Source organism: Musa acuminata, chromosome BXJ1-7 (genome assembly GCF_036884655.1).
Source record: "Musa acuminata AAA Group cultivar baxijiao chromosome BXJ1-7, Cavendish_Baxijiao_AAA, whole genome shotgun sequence".
In the NCBI taxonomy this organism is placed as follows: Eukaryota; Viridiplantae; Streptophyta; class Magnoliopsida; order Zingiberales; family Musaceae; genus Musa; species Musa acuminata.
The window spans coordinates 9,959,518-9,980,405 of record NC_088333.1 but is presented as its reverse complement, the minus strand read 5'-3'; the positions used below and the strand labels follow the sequence as shown (position 1 = coordinate 9,980,405).

At 37.5% G+C, this 20,888-nt stretch overlaps 3 protein-coding genes and 1 long non-coding RNA gene across 5 annotated transcripts; 2 read left to right on the top strand and 2 right to left on the bottom strand.

Moving 5' to 3' along the window:
- Positions 1-1,163: 1,163 nt before the first annotated feature.
- On the top strand, positions 1,164-4,754 carry LOC135583433 (uncharacterized). Of its 2 annotated transcripts, none has more exons than XM_065191825.1 (6): positions 1,164-1,498; positions 1,603-1,701; positions 1,821-1,862; positions 2,026-2,155; positions 3,790-3,891; positions 4,399-4,754. In XM_065191825.1, exons 1-6 carry the CDS (start codon positions 1,262-1,264, stop codon positions 4,503-4,505), a joined length of 717 nt encoding a protein of 238 aa, XP_065047897.1. In that variant the 5' UTR covers positions 1,164-1,261; the 3' UTR covers positions 4,506-4,754. The 2 variants fall into 2 exon arrangements, with proteins under 2 accessions (XP_065047897.1, XP_065047898.1); XM_065191826.1 differs by having other exon boundaries at positions 4,328-4,443.
- Positions 4,755-6,122: 1,368 nt separating this feature from the next.
- Positions 6,123-9,814, bottom strand: LOC135678719 (pentatricopeptide repeat-containing protein At5g27460-like). The gene is made up of 2 exons (XM_065191824.1): positions 9,460-9,814; positions 6,123-8,326 (listed from the first exon to the last, which is right to left on the bottom strand). The coding sequence occupies exons 1-2, from the start codon at positions 9,793-9,795 to the stop codon at positions 7,052-7,054; spliced, it is 1,611 nt and encodes a 536-aa protein (XP_065047896.1). The 5' UTR covers positions 9,796-9,814; the 3' UTR covers positions 6,123-7,051.
- Positions 9,815-11,071: 1,257 nt separating this feature from the next.
- LOC135678717 (protein DETOXIFICATION 27-like) lies at positions 11,072-17,340 on the top strand. The gene is made up of 8 exons (XM_065191823.1): positions 11,072-11,444; positions 12,229-12,770; positions 13,562-13,648; positions 14,294-14,350; positions 15,320-15,558; positions 15,821-15,939; positions 16,845-16,931; positions 17,021-17,340. The coding sequence occupies exons 1-8, from the start codon at positions 11,205-11,207 to the stop codon at positions 17,087-17,089; spliced, it is 1,440 nt and encodes a 479-aa protein (XP_065047895.1). The 5' UTR covers positions 11,072-11,204; the 3' UTR covers positions 17,090-17,340.
- LOC135678718 (uncharacterized) lies at positions 14,947-19,855 on the bottom strand. The gene is made up of 2 exons (XR_010515056.1): positions 19,648-19,855; positions 14,947-15,601 (listed from the first exon to the last, which is right to left on the bottom strand). It is a non-coding gene; the product is annotated as an uncharacterized LOC135678718 (long non-coding RNA).
- Positions 19,856-20,888: the final 1,033 nt, after the last annotated feature.

The following is a 20,888-nucleotide window of genomic DNA, read 5'->3' as shown; positions in this document are numbered from 1 at the left end:
AGATATTATGAGATTGTCTCATCTAATACAATGTGGTAGTGTTTTTTAGAACAAATTGAAAATATTATGAGATTGTTTCATCTAATACAGTGTGGTAGGTTCCAAGTAACAATAGTTATTGTAGAATGCTATATATCCGTGAATAAAAAGATTTGAAGTTTTACGTTGGAATCAACTTTATAGGGAGAGGGAAAAAAATTCAGCATCTTTTTCTTGATAATTTTGGAGCAAAAGGAGTAATAATATAAAACAAGAAATGAAATAAGAAAAATGACGATTTACCTAGAAAATTTCTTCTTTTTTTCGTCTTTTACCACCGTTAGCCTTCTTGAGAAATCTTTATTTTAATCTTCAAAAACTAAATTGGTCCTTACAAAAAATTATCGATCCATTTATGAGAGAAAATAGAATGAATGAATTGAACTGAATTGAGAAGGTGGCAAAAATGAACCATTCACTTTATAGGAACAATATTGGAATAAAAAAATGATTACTCTACAATAAAAAAATAAAATTAGAAACACTCTGTATTGAGAAACCAAAGAAGTCGCAAGTAAATTATCCTAAACATATAAATCCTGCAAATAAGCTGTCTACTCGATTGATTAAAAAAATTATAATTATAATTATAATTTAATCAAATCAGACGAGCAATAAGGCGATTAAGTCGGCAAACGGTCAACGGACGAATCCCTTCCCGACTTTGCTTGGGGTGGTCGGTGGTTGCTTCGTTCTTTGACCACATCGTCTGCTTGTGATGTAAGTCGTGAGATGAAGCATTCTCGGACAACAAATTGCACTTCGCTCCTATCACCCGCCTGCTGGCGTATTTGACTGCCTAATTGTGGGTCCCACATCTGCGAGCGTTCAACCAATTCCAATGAAGGTGGTCCAGCGGGTGAACCGTTGACAGGTAGAAGAATAAGAGTATATCTCTTAGACCAGTCTACAGATTCCGTGACGTCACGAAGCGCCTCTTACCCGCTTTCGCCGGTCCATCGTCCTCGTGCGTGATTTTAGCGGTATCCCGCGGAACTACCAGAACTTAAGCTGTACCCATCGCCTTTCCCGGCGAGACTTCGGATGCTCTTTAGACTACTAGCACATGATAAATACTCCGCGGCGCATCACAACTGGAGCGCATCGTTAAACACCCCTTCCTCGGTCCAACCGGAGCATCACAAGGCCTTTTTGTGCGCGCCTCCTGTTTTAACGGAGCAAGCAAGCGACGCGCGAAGGAGCGAGCGAGCGAGAGTCAGCGATGGGGAGCCTCGGGGCCGCGATCGACTCCAACCATCGGAGGCCGAGGTTCCTGTGCCTCCATGGCTTCCGCACCAGCGGCGCGATCATGCGGTCGCAGGTGGTGGGGAAGTGGCCGGAGGAGGTAATCGGTCGATTGGACCTCGTCTTCCCCGACGCGCCCTTTCCCGCCGAGGGCAAGTCGGACGTCGAAGGCATATTCCCTCCTCCCTATTACGAGTGGTTCCAATTCGATAAAGTACTACTCCATTCCCCCTTCCCCAATTCTCAATTTCATTCCCTTAACTTTCGCCTAATTAATGTCTTTGATTTATTTAAATTCGTTGTGCACAAAAAAAATAGGATTTTTTGGAGTACAGGAACTTGGATAAATGCTTCGCCTACATCGAAGACCTCATGATCGAGCACGGACCGTTCGATGGCCTCATGGGCTTCTCTCAAGTAAAATCTCCTAATTCAATTCGATCCTTTATTCTTAGAGTATATACACGAATATATAGAGAGAGACTGAGAGTTGGATTGGACATATTTTAATCGAATAGTGGATTTGTGACGATTAGGGTGCGATTCTCTCGGCGGCACTCGTGGGTCTTCAAGCGAGGGTACGTTTTCAATATGAGAAATGCTTTTCCTATTCGTCGATTGCTTAATGAAAATGTTATACAAATTGTGTCGATTAAATTACCAAGAAAAATTGTTAGGAGCAATATATATAATCTCAGGCTCTTGTAATTAATGTATTGAATTTTAATGATTAACCGATAGGGGTCGGCCTTGACGAGGGTACCGAAGGTGAAGCATCTGGTTATAATTGGAGGGGCGAAGTTCCAATCGCCGGCGGTGGCCGAGAAGGCGTATGCGTCTGCTGTCGATTGCACGTCGCTCCACTTTTTAGGTACAACTCTGGCCTCAACAACACTATCCGGTGTGAACTAGCTGCATTGGTAGTGTGAGCAGCAATGGACCCACGTGTGTGTTCCACGTGGTTTCCGTGTTTGTCTGCAATGAGCCGGTGGTCGGCAAGTGGGTAAGTCGTTGACGGTAGGAAAAAGGATCCTTGTTTCGGCTGTCATTGACTCCATACGGGTCCAAAGGGTCCAGTCCTGTTCAACTCATGGTGGGCAATGGGTCCCTTTGGGGGTACGACCATGTGTGATGCACGCAGTGTGACAATGTAGGTCAATTGTTCACATCCGTGGTAAACCCCTGGCCCAAATTCTGATTTATCATAGAGGTCAACGAGTAAGAAAAGAGAAACCATTTTTAAATTTTTTAAAAAAATAATATTTTGAAGTCTCACTTTAATTGATGCGCTTAATATATGTATTTAACTAGCTCAGATGTGAACAAATTTTGCTGGTGAAAGATGCTCTTCTTTCTTTTGCTTAATCCACTTAGCTATTGAGCTCACACCCAATAGAAGGAAATTGAGTAGAGACAATTTAGTTCGATTCTTCTATTTATGATAGAGTGAATGTTCTCTTTAATATTGTCACCTTATGATATGATATGATATGATGCTGTAATAAGAAAGGTAGTTTTAGGCACAGTATGAATGCTGAATCTGGAGGCAATTAGCTTTATCCTTGTATGCCTATATTGCCTTACCATTGTAAGGTTTCTTACCTTCTCTTTCATATCTGGCTGGTGGCATTAACTCCTATTATATTGAAATCTATTATGCGGATGATTGACATGCTATTTGCAGGCTGATGATTAAATAACCACTGGATCTGCTTGATATTACCATAGTACATTTTCTTACTTTAGGACAGAGAGAAAAATAGACTAATGCATAAGATTTTTTTTTTTTTTTCATGTGGCTTTATGTGATTGATCTTATTGGCAGCTCAAGCACAAAAAATTTTATGTTTGTTATTCATAAGCAAAATTCAATGACAAATGATGTGTAACTGTCTCGTCAGGTTTTAATTCATTTGTGGAATTGGTAGATAATGCACATGTGCTATGTTCAGAACAGAGTATCTTGGCTTAGTTTATGTTAATTTTTCTTGTTGTCATTTGATCAGACAACACATTAGCATAAAACCCGAATGGAGGAAGGACATGAAAGGATGATAAACTGCACAAAGGACTTTGATTAACTTTTCTAAGCGACATTTATTACCAGATATATATACTTTAATTTGCAATTAATCATATAACTTAATTAAGTAGATATAAAGGTTCAGCTCCAGTTAGCTAGTCTCTACTCATTACACAAGTTATTCTTTTTTGCATTTGATCATCTAACGAAAACCTAGGATCATGTGAATGGATAACTTGTTCTTTCTAGTCCCATATATGAGAAGCAACTTGTTTTTTGTGTCTGTTATCTAAGAATTAACTTTAAAAATATATAATTATAGTAGCATTATGAAACATATTTCTTTTTATGAGAGCAATGGCATGCATTTCATGTACATTGGAATGAATCTCATTTACTATGCCCTTCATAAATGAACTTGAAAGAAAGGCAGAGATGTGTAGAGAACGCTGACCTGGAACTTTTTTCCTTTTTGTTTGCAGGTGACATGGACTTCTTAAAAAAGCATGGTGAAGCACTATTAGATTCCTTTATAAATCCATACGTCATCCGGCATCCCAAGGGCCACACTGTCCCTAGGCTTGGTGAGTTTATTCATGTTCATTTCTGCTTTCACTGCCCACTTTTTACTGTTTTAGTTGACTTTTTAATGGATCACCTTGATCGTTCTGATTTCTTGTTCCATCAAAGGGGTATATATTTACAGCCTTCTATATTAGTTTTTCACAGATTTAGTCTGTGACTCAATTGACATAACTGAAATGCAACAATATCAAACTTGACTATAGCATAGTCTAATGTTGCATTATCCTATTGGTTGGGCATGTCTCTCGGATCCTGACCTATTCTTCTGGTTGGGAGACACCTGACTAACATAGTCTCATCCAGGGAACAATTTTATCTGTCCTCCACTGATATAGCCTCATCCAGTGAATAATGGGAAACTGAAACTGTGATTTAGTTGAATTGTAACTTACATTGTAGATATGTTTCACAAAGAGCTTATCAATTCTAATCCAGATTTTCTGAGCTTTCCATCAGAGACAAAAAGTTTCTTTTAAACTCGAAAAGTCTGGCTTTTGGTTTTGCAGATGATAAAAGTCTGGAGACAATGCGTGATTTTCTGCAGAAGATTGAAAATGATCTGCCCCGCGATGCACCATGTACTGATAAGCATGAGGAAGTACATTTGAGTTAATTCACTATTGTTGAAGTTCAAATTGCTGAAGATGGTGAAAGCTGACGACAAAGTTATTATTTTAAACAGGATAATACCATACTGAAGTCCAATAATCTGATACTTTGTACTTATCAGATTTCATTTTGTAGACGTGTGTTGAGATATAAAGAATTTTGTTTTTACTTTTGCAAATTCATGGTCTAAAGAATCATGCAAGTCGGAAGCATCTACCTTTGGCCTATCTATATACATGACTGTTTGGCTCCATTTCCTCTTGACACTATTATTGTTGAGTTAAAGGTATCCATGTGCAGCTCTCTTATTATTATAGGTGACAGAAAAAATCACCTATGGTTACAAGCTAACAAAAGAGAGAGATCTTAAGCTCGAACATTCATGATGATAACTTGATCCCGGAGTGTCTGCCACGAGTTTGGGAATAATGTTGAAGTCTCTATACGGTAATGAATCTGTATGGGGCAACACCAGGAAATATTAGCATTCTACCACGGATAATATAGCCTTTAACCATTTCTATGGAAACCAAGTATCACTGGCATTTGGGTTTGAGTTACAATGTTTGAGCATGGCACGAAGGACTTCAGTTTTAGCAACTTTCCATCTGTCAACTGAATTGAATGCATCTGTTGAGGATCTGAATGTTGTCTGTTGTTTTGTAGTAACCACAGTTAGATGGATGTATCGATCAGTTATTTACCAATCCAACCAAAGATCGGTATCAGACCATACATACATCTCCGTTCCATCTATACCATACTAAAAAGTATAGCAGCATGGTATCAAATCCAACCAATTACTGAAATCGGTATCAAATCGAGATTTAAAACATTGTCTTTAACTATGGAATCCATTGGCTTCCTGTTGTGAATGAAATTGGGTCTGTTACAAACCATTAGAACATTCAACCACTTGGAACTACCAACACAACATCGTTTTTTTTTTTAATTATATGATCTTATCTAATTAGGTAAAATATAGTATAGATGTAATTAGATTATGATTAACGATCAATAAAAAACATCCAACTATGATAAAATTCCTTAAGATATGATTTTGATGTGAATGACTCTCCTAATTATTTATTTTAGATCCTCTACTTTCTCTTATACACGAGTACTTAAGAGAAAGTACAATTGTAAAATGCTTTATATTTGATAATAAATGAAAACTACATCTTAAATATGTATTTAGATAAGTTGTATTTGACAAAATTGTATTTCTAAACTTCATTGAATATTATGTAACAAATTTATCCTTCTAATATTTTAAATATTTATTCAAAAATAAATTTTTTATTTTTAATTAAAAATATAATTGATAAATGTAAGTAATCTTATAAAAAAATTATATGACATACGTAAATAACATGATCATATAAATAAATATAAAATAATTTTTAAAAATAAATAAAATTATATGTTGTAGAAGACATAAGTCATGTTAATTTCTCACTAACTCATATTGATAATTTTATGATTTTAGATAATATCATACTTTGAGAATCTGAAAAATTATATTAGCATCCCATAAATGTTAAAATGTTCATGTCACCTTTGAGATAGCATAGTATTTGAACATTTACAATGTAATATCCAGGTCAAATGCGATTCAAAATGGACTTGCTAACACATTTGAAATGTGCATTGAAAGAATCAAAAGTGATTCAAAAGTGACTTCCAAACGCATCATATATCACTATGTAATTTGGAACAACAGTGAGAGAATCAAAACAAACATGAGAGGAGTCGAGCAACAAATGCACTCTTGATTCCTAAAATCTGACAGAAGTGCAATATCCTGCTATATACACAAGATGGTAGCTGCAACAATCCAAATTCGGTATCATATAGTAATATTTCAACAAGGCAACTAGGAGAATCACTTTCTCTTGCCAAGAAATCCTTACTCAGAAGGGCATCACCTATTTCCAATGCAAAACGTCCACAAGAGAAGATTCCATGATTATGTACTTCATCAGGACCTCAACCACCATATGCTTGCAAGCAAGAGTTAATGTATTCTCGGACAGCAGAAACAATTCAAGGCAATAAAGGAGCTTCATGATGGCCTTCAAAAAAATTTGGTGAGATTTTTGGATGAAAGATGATTAGCTTGCAGATATTGCCTTCGGTTGGATCCTATTGTTTGCCACATATGACAACAATTTAGTTAATTAACAATACTTGCCTTCGAATCAGTGTTCGGATCAATGACTTCCTGAACCCTTTTGCTATCAGCTCAATCTGCTTAAAAGCATCTGTCACCCTTTCGCTGCATTCTAGTATTAGGAAGGTTACATGGAAAGAACTATGCTTTTGAATAGTGCATCAAAACTGCAATAATCTCTAGTGTAACTGCTTGACTTCACTGCAAAGAACTATGCTTTTGAAGAGGGTATCAAAACTGCAACTGGTCTGAGAAATAACCTTGAGATTTCACTTCCTGTTTCACCTAAAAAAGTAGATGATGCTTTCATCACGAACAAGGATCCTATTTCTTAGGATGCATCTTGAAATTATAGCACGCCTAATTTCAATAAATTGTCAATTCTGACAAAGAAAATCATCATCCACAGTGCTGCTGACATTGCTCATCCGTTGAATAAGTGATAGAGTTTCCTCATCCAGGTCTATTTGATCTTGTCCCATCATCCTAAGAATATTTGGAACAACTTGCCCAGCTTTTATGTGTGTTCTGAGAAACAACTTGTACAAGGGTAAATCCATTAAGCCCAAACCTCGAAGAACCTTGACAAATGTTTTTGCCTCATCAACACTGCCGTGCTCCTCAAAATACTCTGCAATGGACATCAAGATTGCAGCTGGAGGCCTCCATTGACAATCTTTTAACATAGAGAAACCTTTCTTCATGGCTTCCACAGCTCTATCCATCTGCCTGTTATTCACCCATCCCTCCATCAGAATCTCCCATGTCTTGTAATTTGGGCGGGCACCTTTCTCCAAAGTATGAAGATGCAATGACTCAGCTTTATGCATCCATCCATTCCTCATATAAGCTCCTAGAAGAACATTGGAAACCCTGACATCATAATTTCTGCATTCTGATTCCCATGTCCTAAAGATTCTCTCAGCTTCTCGAATGTCACCAACTTTCACCAAACATAATATCACACACATGTAGTTTGCACAAGTTATCCTACCAGGTACCTTTTTACTGGACTCCCACAATCTCAAAACCCCATCCCTGTCACTCAGAGCAGAATAGTTAGTCATGATAAAATAATAGGCAAGACGCTTTGTCACAGAAAGCTTTTCCTCAGCAACTCTGAGTGCATCATATGCTTTGTCAATGTATCCAGAATTTGTGTAAATATTGGCCAAAGTTGAGTATGTGCTCCAACCAACCTCAACATTCTTGTCATTTATCATTTTCATCAGAACCATTTCCGCAGAAGCAATACCAGACAACTTACCACATGCATTCATCCAAAGGGTGTACGAAAGAACATTAAGAGATATTTTGGAGCGTAGCATGTACTGGATTACATGAGTAACTGATTTGAACTTATCTGTGGCCATGTACAACTTCATCATCTCATTAAAAGGGTGAGCATCCACGGCCAACCCACAATTCTGCAGCATAGACATTAGGGACTCTGCTTTCTGCAAGTCTCTTGCTTTCACATAGTAATGTAGAAGAGGAAAAGCTGCAGCCTTCTTTGAAGCACTGGTAGTTAGCTTCTTGAAATAAGTTTCAGCTTCAGCTATAGTGTGGACTTTAATTATCAAATCAAGTCTGCGTGCATGATCTGAGGATGATAATTGGAAAGGGCCATTTGAATCCATCCATGTTATAATCTGCATGTTCAGGGGACACAACATCCTTTAGGCAGATATGTCAACCTTTGTTAGTTTTAACAGTAAACTAAATAAGATCTGCCTGAAACCAGAATACTAGAGAAAACTGTGCGTAATTCTAATACATGCATTAAACAACAAAGAAGTATGATAGGGAAAATGCATATCAATGAAAACCTGAGTGTAAGTGCAGGAAATTGTAAACAGGCGAATGTAGTTATTCACTAAGTGGCATCATCATATTCCAGACTAAACAAGCAAACAAACAATGCATCTTAATCTTATTAAGATAAAGATTAGAACAGAAATCCAGTAGAGATGGCAGAGAAGAAAATTACACTGAAAAATATAAGATGATATTTAAAAGGAAGATAAAACTCATAAGCTGAATAAGGTTATTCCGTAAAGTTAATATACTTAATATTTAACCTATCATAATTCTCTAAGGCACAAAAACAACAAGCGAAATGTGAAGTTGAGTATGTCCTTTTTCCAGGTTTCTGGACAAAATGGATTTCTGACAAGCACCATCTTACTCTCTACAGTTTACTGAATATACTTAGCAAAAAGCTACTTGTAAGTTCATAACCCTTGTGAACCATCAGCTCATGGAACTTATCTGCTTTATTGGCCAATCCAGCCTTTTTCTGATACCTCAAATAGCCTATTGCAATCAGAGGATGTCAAACTCCTGGGCTGTAGCTTGCCTCCAGTCATCAACAACTTCCCCAGCTTCCTTCAACCATTCAAGCATGAGATAGGAAGCAATTATGCATATATAATTTCTGCTAGTCATTTTCTGTGAGATCAGTCTTATAGATTTCAATATTTCATTTAACATTTGCTTATTGTCCAGACCGGCATGTAAAATGATGAGGAAATAATAAGTTATCGACTCTCACTGGCTTATCTTTTAGTTAGGTTCAGCAAGAAAAAAATCCGAACATAAGTCCAGGAAAGATGGTAGAGAAGAAAATTACATCAACTGATGGATGCTACATCAGTATCCCTCGCAATGCCGTCTTCTCGGGTCCTAAAAATCCCAACTTTTCTTTTATCTTCCACCTCCACGATTCAACCCACAGAGAAATTCGAGGTTTGGATAAACACGAAAAGTTGGATCAGAATCCTACCTCGAGGGCGTGCTTGTAGCGCTGCGACCTCATGAGGTCCTTGGTGATCTGGCGGAGCCCCGACGCCGTCACCGTGCGCCCCTCTCCGGACCATCTGTCGAGGGCGTCCGTCGCGCTCCGCTTAGGCAATCGGAGCCGAAAGATTCGGCTCCGGAGATTGTCCTCGGAGGCGGCGGTCCCCTCTTCGACGGCCAACACTTCGCTCGTCGGAGGGCCCGAGGAGAAGGGCCGAGAGCTTTCGAGTAAGGCAAACGGTGAGGTCCGGAGGCTGGGAGCGCTAGGGTTTCTCGAGCAACATCGCCGGAGCAGGGCGGCGAAGAGGGAAGCGGTGGCCATGTCCCCCTTGATCGAGAGAGGCGCCCCAACTCGGGCTGATCCGCGGGCCGGCTTTTATTGCGAGGTCCGGTCCAGTCGACATCCGGTCCGTGCCTCGCCGGTTTAAACTAGACAAATTACATATTATCTTATTAGTTATGTTTAGCATTCTAATCCAAAAAATATATTATACTTTTTATATTTATAAAAATAAAATATTTAATCCGATTTATTTTCGTGTTATCGATTTTATTGATAAAAATATCATAAGATTTACCGGTGCGATATTTTCGTTAGTATAATCAACAATATGAAAAAAGATAAAATTAAATATTTTATTTTCGTAAGTATAGGGATCTTAATATAATTTTTAAAAATATAAGATTCGAAATACTATAAATAACTAATTACATAAGATAATCCATAACTAGTCTATCTAAACACTAATCTCTATAAATTGTTATTAATGATGCTGAATCATCTAACCACCCCATATTGGAGTACCACAAAATATGATTTTTTTTTAGAAAGAAGACAAAATTAACATTAATTTGATGCTCTCAATATCATATTTACAATTTTTTATTTTAAAAACTATGCCAATCAGTGCTTCCTTGAAATGCTTATTTTACTTGTAATAATATTTTATCGTTCTCACTGAGGTCACGGTGTTCACGCCCACAACAAGTCAAACGTCGATCACAATGAGCAGTTCGGATGATGTTTCACGGGAAAGTGACAGCTGATGACAGTATTGTTGCGTCCCAAAAGTTCCTTCCTAATGACAAAGGCTTTGGGCATATGGAAAATGTTGACATTGTCCAATTAGAGGAACATATATAATCAAGATGTTAAGGATATGTATCTTTTGTCTCCTTGGTGATGTAATGCAAGTACATATGACAAGTCTCTCTCTCTTTTTATCATGAAAGCTGAACCAACTCAGAGTGTTGCCATCTCTGGCTTGTGGTTGGCTCATGTTTTATCAGATACGGTAAGCTGGATGGCACCGTATCTTTGTTTCTGCAACGACGAAGCCAAGATTAACCTTTTCTCTCGATCACTGAAAAGAAAGCAGATGTTTTTGTAGGTGGAAAAAGAGTTGTCTGAAGCGGACTTGATTGCGGTAAGGTACATGGAACCATGTGTGTGAACAGCCACCGATAAGACTCCCGAGACGACCCACGGATAGACAACAACTGCGTTGATTTGGGTTCTCCCCGGACTATATCTTCTGGGACGCAACGAGATTGGTAATCTTCATGAAGCCACTGCAAGTACTAATCTCAATAGTTACCTACCATGGCCTCCGGTTAGGTTAGAACCAAGTTTGATAGTACAGGGTCGGTGAAAGAAGTCAAAGCTCTCGCTGAAGGGGCTCCAAGCTTGTCTATAAACAGGACGGTGGAACCAGCGGAGGAAGATGAGACATGGAGGTCCAAGAGGAGAGCGTCCCTCTGCTGACAAATGGTGGGACGGGGTTAGCGAGGAGAGTGTGGGAGGAGTCGAAGAAGCTGTGGGCGGTGGTGGGGCCGTCGATGATCGGAAGGCTCGCCTTGTATGGAATGTGCGTGATCACACAGGCGTACGCAGGGCACGTCGGTGATCTCGAGCTGGCGTCCTTCTCCATCGCCACCACTGTGGTGGCGTCGTTTGCGTTCGGCTTTATGGTATGCACCCTCATCTCTCTCACGTCCTTCGGAAAAGAAGGGAAAGAAAAACTAGTAGTTTCGCCGGAGTTGGCCATCGACGACAACGATGCATATGAAAACCACAAAATAATCTTTTGATTGCCATAAAATTTATGGGAGCAAATGATAGAAGATCAACGTAGGAATATTCAATCAATCTGATTAATGTAGTATTTAAATAATTGATCTGATTATATGATTTGAGTGCATGATTAAAGAAAATCTATTTCATATTTTGATAAATAAAATTTATCCTTTTTTTTCATTATATATTCTTCAATTTTATATGATATCAGAGGAACTCTCGATCGTTCCCTTACTTCTCTTCAACGATCATCTATATTCTTTAATTTTATTTTCCCTTAAATAAAATAATCTTTTGTTTTTCACTTCATATTATCGATCGTTTCGATTAGTAGACTCTCTCGTAAAACCTTTCACTCAAAAGATATTTCAATTATACTTACACTCGAAAGATATTCCAAGATTAAGCTTACATTAGTCTAAGATTAACATCCTCGATAAAAACCCAATCAATTTAGGATTTGAGTAATTGATCATTGCATAAATTGAGTATATAATTTAAAAAAATTTCCCTATTCATCATATAAAATTCATCCATTTTCACAACCTATTCCACAATTTTACATCAAACCCGTCGATAAGTTGTGCCGCGGTATACATGCATACTTACACACGTAGACACGTACCTGCATGCTTGGTTTCATATCAAGGATGTTTAACATGGTCCCTCCCCGCGCAGCTTGGCATGGCGAGTGCCATGGAGACGCTGTGCGGGCAAGCTTTCGGGGCCAAGCGGTACCACATGCTGGGTGTGTACATGCAACGATCCTGGGTCGTGCTCTTCGTCTGCGCCATCCTCCTCCTCCCCTTGTACTTGTACGCCACCCCGTTGCTGGAGTTGCTGGGGCAGTCGCGGGAGATAGCAGAGCAGGCCGGATACCTCTCGCTGTGGCTGCTGCCCATGCATTTCTCCTTCGTCTTCCTGTTCCCGCTGCAGAGGTTCCTCCAGTGCCAGCTGAAGAACTCCATCAACGCCGCCTTCACCGTCCTCGCCCTCCTTGTCCACGTCCTCGTCAGCTGGTTGCTCCTGGAGAAGCTGAAGCTGGGGCTCACCGTCGCCACGCTGACGCTCGACTTCTCTTGGTGGGTGGCGGTGGTGGGTCAGTTTGGGTACGTTGTTTGCGGGGGTTGTCCTCGTACTTGGAAGGGCTTCTCCTTTGAAGCATTCGCCGAGCTGTGGGGGTTTCTGAAGCTGTCGGTCTCATCCGGTGTCATGCTCTGGTATTTCCACTTTGTTTACCCATCTCTTGTATGTTCCTTCTCTTCCTTTCCCATTCATGGCTCGAACTCACCGTGCACAGTGCCTGCTTGCATAAACAAATATATGGAATTTGCATTAGGTTGGAGGATCATAGTTGAATCAATGAGACATACATATATAATCTCTCAGCTTGTGTTATCTACTTCTCCTTGATAGCCTTTGTTTTTGGTCCCTCTATGCTCGGATTTACAACGCCCTAAAACAAAACAAAACAAAACAAAAAACCATACAAGTCTTATTCTACAAATTAAATTCAAATAATAAAAGACAAATCAATGACTTTCACTAAAAACAAAGTACCACACGAGAGAAGTATTACAGAGATGGGTTTCAAGCTAGGAAATAAATTTGGAGAAGCATTGCTTTAAGCTTTTAATAACGTTTGAAGAGGAAAAGAGTGGCATCATCAAGATAATATTATTGCTATCACTGTTGACTTGCTCTTAATTGTTCTCAAATTGATTCCAAAAACTTTATATTCACTTTTTTTTTTCTAGAGAAGAACCTTCTACCCATCAGTACATTCATTTATGCATTTGTGTATTGATGTTATTTCTTAGTCATCCAATAATTAATGCGACTGACACTAATTAGAGCATGCCCAAAACTACATGTTTCAAATGCCATATTTTCAAATCAAGCTAAAGAAAGATGACACTGTTTCAGTTAAGCCTACTGCAGTAATTGTTAACTTTTGATGACCTTATTATATTCTATTATCTCAACATTTATGTTATTTCTTGTTGAGCAGCTTGGAGAACTGGTATTACAGGATACTTGTTCTACTGGCAGGTAATCTAAAGAATGCTGAAATAGCTGTGGATGCTCTCTCTGTCTGGTGAGAAGAATGAACTCTGTGTTACAATCACCTTTTGAGTGGGTCAATGGAATACTATATAAAACACACAAAATGAGTTTAATGCCACCACAGTAATAAATTAAAATGCCCTGTCATCCAATAAATGGACAAACATACAATAATATATGTCCCACTAAATATAAGTTTAGCATGTACATCCCTACAAATTATAAAAACTTGTATACATATTATTGTGGTTAATCTTTATCAGTTTAATTAAAACTCTACATGACATTGATACTCTTTAGTTTGATTACAGATACAGTAGGAGCACTTTACATATTTATATATATTTTTAAGTTCAAACTAGTTATACTTGGCAGTGATTAATTTTTTATGAATTTTAATTGGAAGGATTTATGCAAAGGATCATAATATTTGGAAGAGGCATATGAGAAGGGTGTTACATCAAAATTTATTAGGACAAATATGTTGTTTTCAAACTCTGAAAGGTTATTTATATATATTGTTTTGAAAACCAGTTTTAGTCTTTTCACCATGTTGTGATTTCAACCAATATGTTTTCTGGTTCAGATATAAGTATGAGGCAACATGAATATAATTATACTGGTGGCAAGATGAGTTGAGTCTATATATCTGAACAAGCTTTTTCTGGTTGTACAGCATGAATATAAACTCCTGGGAGCTGATGATTCCATTGGCCTTCTTTGCTGGCACAGGGTATGTTGTTTGTTTTCACTTAGTCTACCTCCTCCAGCTTTAGGTCATCATCCTTCTAAAGTTTCAAGGGATTAAATCCATAGTCTCCTATCACCTAAGTCATGAACCTCATTTACAGAATCCATGTGTGCTTTGGATCATCTTCTCTCACATATGCATTGAACTGCTAGATTAATTACAGCATTTGGGTTAACAATCTATCCAACATGACAGTAACAATCTTCTGCTGACTTGAGGCTTTTAGACAAGTGTACTCACATGATCACATCCCCCACTACAGCACAGAGCATGTCTTTCAGTTGCCCTCCAGGTGGATCATATATTCCGCATAGTGGAAGTTCCACCACTCGAAGTTAAGGACTATATTATAGGACTTAAAGTTGCTAATGTTGATAGATTACATTCAGTCAAACAAGTAAATATGGATTCTAACCAGCCATGTGGCAGTGGTATAGTTCATTTTTCACTTATGCCAGATTTTCTCTTCCTCTGTGCCTTGTCAGCTAAGGTAAATGTATTTGACAATGATCACTAGAGTTGCAATCTTTACAAATAAATGCTTGCTATCAACATAGATGAGATTCCTCAACTCAACATACGCTAGAACCTAGATAAAGCAATAACATTATTGCACAATCTTTTCCTGGTATCACATGCTTCAGATTTGCTTGTTGCAGATTCTACAGGGTATCATGTCGAGAGTCATAAGTTCAAACGACAGCACACATGAGTATTAAGTGCCGAATATCTAGTTACAAGCATTAATATCATACTAGACAACTCTAGGTTTGAAAGTTGCATCCAAGGTGTTTTAACAAATCAGTTTTGTCCCTTCATTAATTTATATTGGATCTGAACTCTTATTTACTCCCTCCTGCTAAGTAGCACTTGGTCATTTTGAAGCAAGAGTAGTACATATAAACTGATTTCACGTAATTCACTGATGCTTACTTTTGGGTGAGAACGAAGAGTCCGGGTTGCTAATGAGCTTGGAGCAGGCAATGGAAAAGGCGCAAGATTTGCTACCATTGTCTCTGTGGCAACATCTACAACTGTTGGCCTTGTCTTCTGGTCTCTAATCATCGGTTTTCATGACAAAATTGCTCTTATCTTTTCAACAAGTCAAGTCATTCAGGAGGTTGTTAACAGGCTATGTATCCTATTGGCATTCAGCATTCTTCTCAACAGTGTCCAACCAGTTCTTTCTGGTGAGCAGATCCTCTGCCATGTAATTCTTGCATCTAAGATTACCTGAAAAAAATAAAAGGCATGAAATTAGCATACTAATTTACTGTTTGATAATAGTTACAAAAACAAAAAAGAGAAATAAAGTAAGGAGATCTGGTTCAATTTTGAGCTCATTTTTTAAAAAAATAATGAACCTTTAACGCATGATTAGTAAATAAAATACCCAATCATTACCTCCAGCAGTGCTCATGGATTGCTAATTGTATGAGAATCTTTCTTAAGGTGTTGCTGTTGGGTCAGGGTGGCAAGCATTGGTGGCATTTGTGAATATTGGAACATACTACTTCATTGGCATCCCTTTTGGATTGATTCTAGGGTGGATTTTTGAACTTGGCATTCTGGTATGTTTCACTATTCTTTACTTTTATTGGTTGCTATGTAAGACAACTAGCTTTGTCATGAGGGTAAGATGATGGACAACAAAGAGAGAGTAACAATCAGTAACATACATATATTTCCTAAAAAAAATGCGAGATGTAAAATATGATCTGCATAGGTGGATAATCCATTCCATGCAGTAGATTAGTAAATCATGTTTCTCAAGAGAAAACAAAATATCATAATCACTAAATAAAAATAAAAATTACATGCACCATTAAGTGTTATTTTTCACTTTATATAAGCATCTTAAACAGAAAATCAGAGCACAAATGAGTGCAGAATATTCAGTTCTTAATTGATTTCTGTACATTTTTTTAGAAGCATGGCAGTTATATGTTTGAACCAAGGGAAAAATCTTGCTCCAAATTTCTTCAGGGCCTTTAGCTTGGGTTGGTTATTTGTTTTCTGATTAAAAGATTTTGGTTAATATTATACTAGGTTAGATTAATAATGGGAACTTTTGTTGAATGATTCATGCATGTCTTCTTATTATACTATTTTAGGATTCTTATATGTATGGATCAGTTAATCTTTCAAACTGACCAGTTCAGGCAATCTTTTGAGCGAATCTGAGAAGGCTAACATGAACAAACATAAATCATGGTCAGTGATGTCTATGATAAAATGACAATATAATCAAGAAAAACTTCATGTCTGACAAATAGTGGTAATAGTGGATATCGATGTCACTAAGATGCCATAGGAACAACTACACAAAAGAAAATTTTGACACAAAGAGAGTCAATTCCTATCCAATGTGAGAACTATTAAATTAGGAAATCATGTTAAATACTCACAATTTTCTCTTGTGGCCTTATATTATCTTAATTCTTAAGTCATATCCAACTAAACTTTCTTATAACAGGGCATTTGGGCTGGAATGATTGGTGGAACAGGCATTCAGACATTGATATTGGCCATTTTGACCATTCGATGTGACTGGGATAAAGAGGTAAGACCAGCCATCTAAATCGTCCGCCATACATTTTGAGTTGTCTTTATTGTTTCAGAGACATTTCATGTAGACCATCTATTTTCCAGGCAATGATAGCAAGGGACCGTGTAAAGAAATGGTCAGTTGCAGCCGACGATATACGTACAAATTCCTGAACAGCACAAAATTGATCAGGCAATTGTTAAAGTCAACTATGATTGCCAGTTATCCTTGGAGAAAATTATATTTACTTTATAAAAATGCAACAAGTGGTAAGAAAAGAAGCATCTAGAAATAAGGAGATCATTATATGATTAGCCAATGAATTCTTGCATATTAAACTCCATGGATTTGTAAGTATTGCAATGGACAGCTATTGGCAATAATCCACTATTCTGATTTCTGAGTATTGCTCCATAATTATCAAACTTTACATCTCCATTCTAATATATTCTTACTCAATTGTAATTCCTCTTCTTCTAAAAAAGGAATATTGCAATTTCTTTACTCTTCTGTCATGGAAATTATGTTAGACCGCTAATACATGGATCCAACAACATAAAACTTGCTGTTATAGGATGTCTCTCACCTTCTTAATAAAAGAATGTGATGTAATAGTATCAACAGTACTGGCGATTATATAATTGTAGCAGACCTCCTGCCCTGTTAATTGGTGATATTTCTTACGAAAATTTTCTTATGATTAATTACCTGATTGACATCCTTCTTTCTAGTTATCTAGGAAGAAGATGGAATCTTGTCTTTTAAATCTGAGCTATAAATAAAATCAGCCATTTCTTCCCTCTCTATTCCCATTCATATACTTTAATTTATTTAACCTCAGGATGTGATTTTTCTAGCTTCTTGTCATTACAAAGACAAAAGAAAGCAACACAGTGTCACTGAAAAAGTATTGTTCAGAGAAAATTTTCGATGTACTTACAAAGATCCATGATAAAATAATGACTTTGGAAAGTAATGGAAGAAAATAATGGGTTGAATGTTGATAAATCAGCCACCTGTTTGATTTTGTAATGAAAAACTCTAATTGGCACAAAACCATATTTTATTATTTATAATTGAAGCAAAGTTCCACCCTCCAGTTTTAGTGAAAATCTTAATTTCCATCCCTTGGCAGATGAACATGCATGCATGTACTAGTATATTTAAATAATTTGAGTGTATATCATTGCGGAATAAATATTACCCTCTGAGAAAAACTGATATAGTTTATATATTTAGATGGTGCAAAAGTTTTCAACCTATATATCAAATACCAACTCCTCCTAGTGCTCCTATACATACTTGAGAAAGCATCATGTGTTGGTCTGGGCTACAGAGGGTAGAATAGAGCTGTTTTTTATACAGATTTGAGAATAGCATCATGTGGTGGTTTGGGCTAAGGTTGAATAAAGCACCTAACAGAAAGTCCTTTGGAATACAATTTTGAGAAAAGCATCATGTAATAGTTTGGGCTAGAGTCGAGCAGAACAACTAATATAAAGTAAAGCATGAACATTGTGTAGTGCTTCTCTATCCTTTTTTTTTATTCTTAATTTTTCTTTTTTTATTTGCATCACTAGCACAGAAATATGTAACTGCACCCCAGCGGAATGGAGACCATGACCAATCTCGTGAAAGGGAATATCTTCCTCAGATGGACAACCTAGGTCAGATCTCAAGGAACTCCATACATGATTTCTACACAAGTATTTCCTAATGTAGAATAAGTTAATCTTAGAAAATCATATCTCCATATTTATTGTTTATGACCATTGAGACATGGTTTACCTAACTAGCAATATACAAGATCAGAGACCTAAGATGCAGATGTCATTTAACTGCTGCCTCTATAACCCATGAACTACTTTTGTGAAGACCGAAGAGATGACACAGCATATGATTACAGTCACGTAGTTAGGTGATACCATCTAAATTACAGCCAACTTGGAGAACTTATAACAATTGCATGAGCATATGTAAAACCTGATCAATGCAGAAGTTTTCCTCGCTTCTTAAATGATGACAATGTTCCTTTTTCCCATGATTCAAGGTTGGATTAAGCATTCTATTGACCTTTTTTACTTTAGACAACTTGGTTGCCCATGAATTTGGACAATGGGTCCGTCCTAAGTACTGATATAACGAGACTCCCAGGATAGGATAAGCAATGCAAGGAGGCACTTGGGGAACTCTTACTCACACGAGCCTGTTTGATTAGTTATTCTCGTAATGGGTAAGAATTCCATAAGATCCAATTGCCATCCTATAGGATGCAGAGTGCAGCCTCAAAGAAACAAATACCAAGAATTTTCGTACTAGCCTGCATTTGGATACACCAGGGGAAATTAAACCGCTAAGATGGGCTTGAACATTTTACACTCACTCAAGCAATTTCACCAGTTCCAAAAATTGTTCCAGTAACTCGTCCAAGATTTGGTTTGTCCTCTTTCAAACCTGTGTTTGGCAAGCTTTGATTTCTAGAGCATGGGACAAGCAAGGAAGCTATATGCTTATAGAGGCATAATAACAAACACATTTAACGCAAAACAAAAAGGCAACAGAACGGCATGTAGCAGAGTTTACGAAAAGGCAAAGCCAATAAACTGCAGTCGAACCCTATCTGCTATGCGATTTTGATAACAATCTCTAGGAATCGTTTATGAAACAGCATTCATTAATCTAAATCTGCAACAAAGAGGACAGTTCGTTTGATCAGCGGCAAGAGACTTACGATGGCAGCGGAATGCAGCCGTTTCGCGAGAACGAGCTGCACGGTGTTTTAGTCCATTGTTCGACACGAGAATGCCGAGCACAGCCGGCATTTCATGCTACGGGATTCTTCGCTGCATTGTTATAGCAGATTACGTCGACAAGCTGGGTGACGGATAGCTGTAGCCCGCCCTCGAAGATGACAATAAGCCAAAGTACAGCGTGCGATACGATCGATACCTTTACTTGAAGTGTTTGGGTAGGACCGCGAGGTTGACATAGAAGATGAATCTGAGCTTTTGACCGAAAAGAATCGCAATGCACGCACCTGATTGCGAAATCCAATTCCGAATCTGGTCTGAACCTGTATTGATCTTGAATTGTATTCATCAACATAATTATTGATCCATGCACCAAATAAATAATTGTGTAGTTGAGATGACAAAGTTTAATTAGAAGAGTTGATATAATTAGTTAGTATTAATAGTAAAAAAGGGTAAATTCCCAAAAAATATAAGAATAATAAGCTCTTTATTGTTTACAAATTCTCAGTTAGCATCCTATTTTTATTCATTTCCATATAGCATCTTTTTTTTTCCCTTAAAAGGATGATGTTATCATGATCTTCGTCCCCATCATTACTTCCTCTTTCGTGTTATTCTTATAGTTAATAAACGTTGACAGGGTAAACAAAAGGGCCATTTAACGTTGCTTCTACGCATCAACAAGAACGCACAGTGCACGAAATTGCTATTTATTTATCGAGCAAGTAATACGCCTTAGGATTTTATTATATTATCCATACAAACCCACTTGTCTGGAGGGCAATATTAGATTGGAGAGGTTGACTTTAGATTTTGGATCAAATCTGATCCCCTTTTTTTAATTCTGTATGATATAAGACTACACTCTTAATCCCATAAGAGTTCAAACTTTTGACTTATTCATGTATGTTCATTATTTTTTATTTTATTTTAATGGTTCAAATTATTTATTTATTTATTTTTTTTTATTATAGGGTTTGTGACGAAAGCATTCATCGACTTTGTGCTGCAGGTAAGATCACACGTAGGATTACTCAGCATATATACGTCGCTGGTTTAACTTGGAAGCACTAAGATTTCAACGCGTTGACCACGCTCCGGTTTATGCTTTGCGAAGATCAACGCCGTTTCATTCACCGTGAGGAAACAAAGTATGTTGCTACGATATTGATAAATCGGAAAGATGTCATACAATGTTTCTCTACTTGTTTAAGATAGC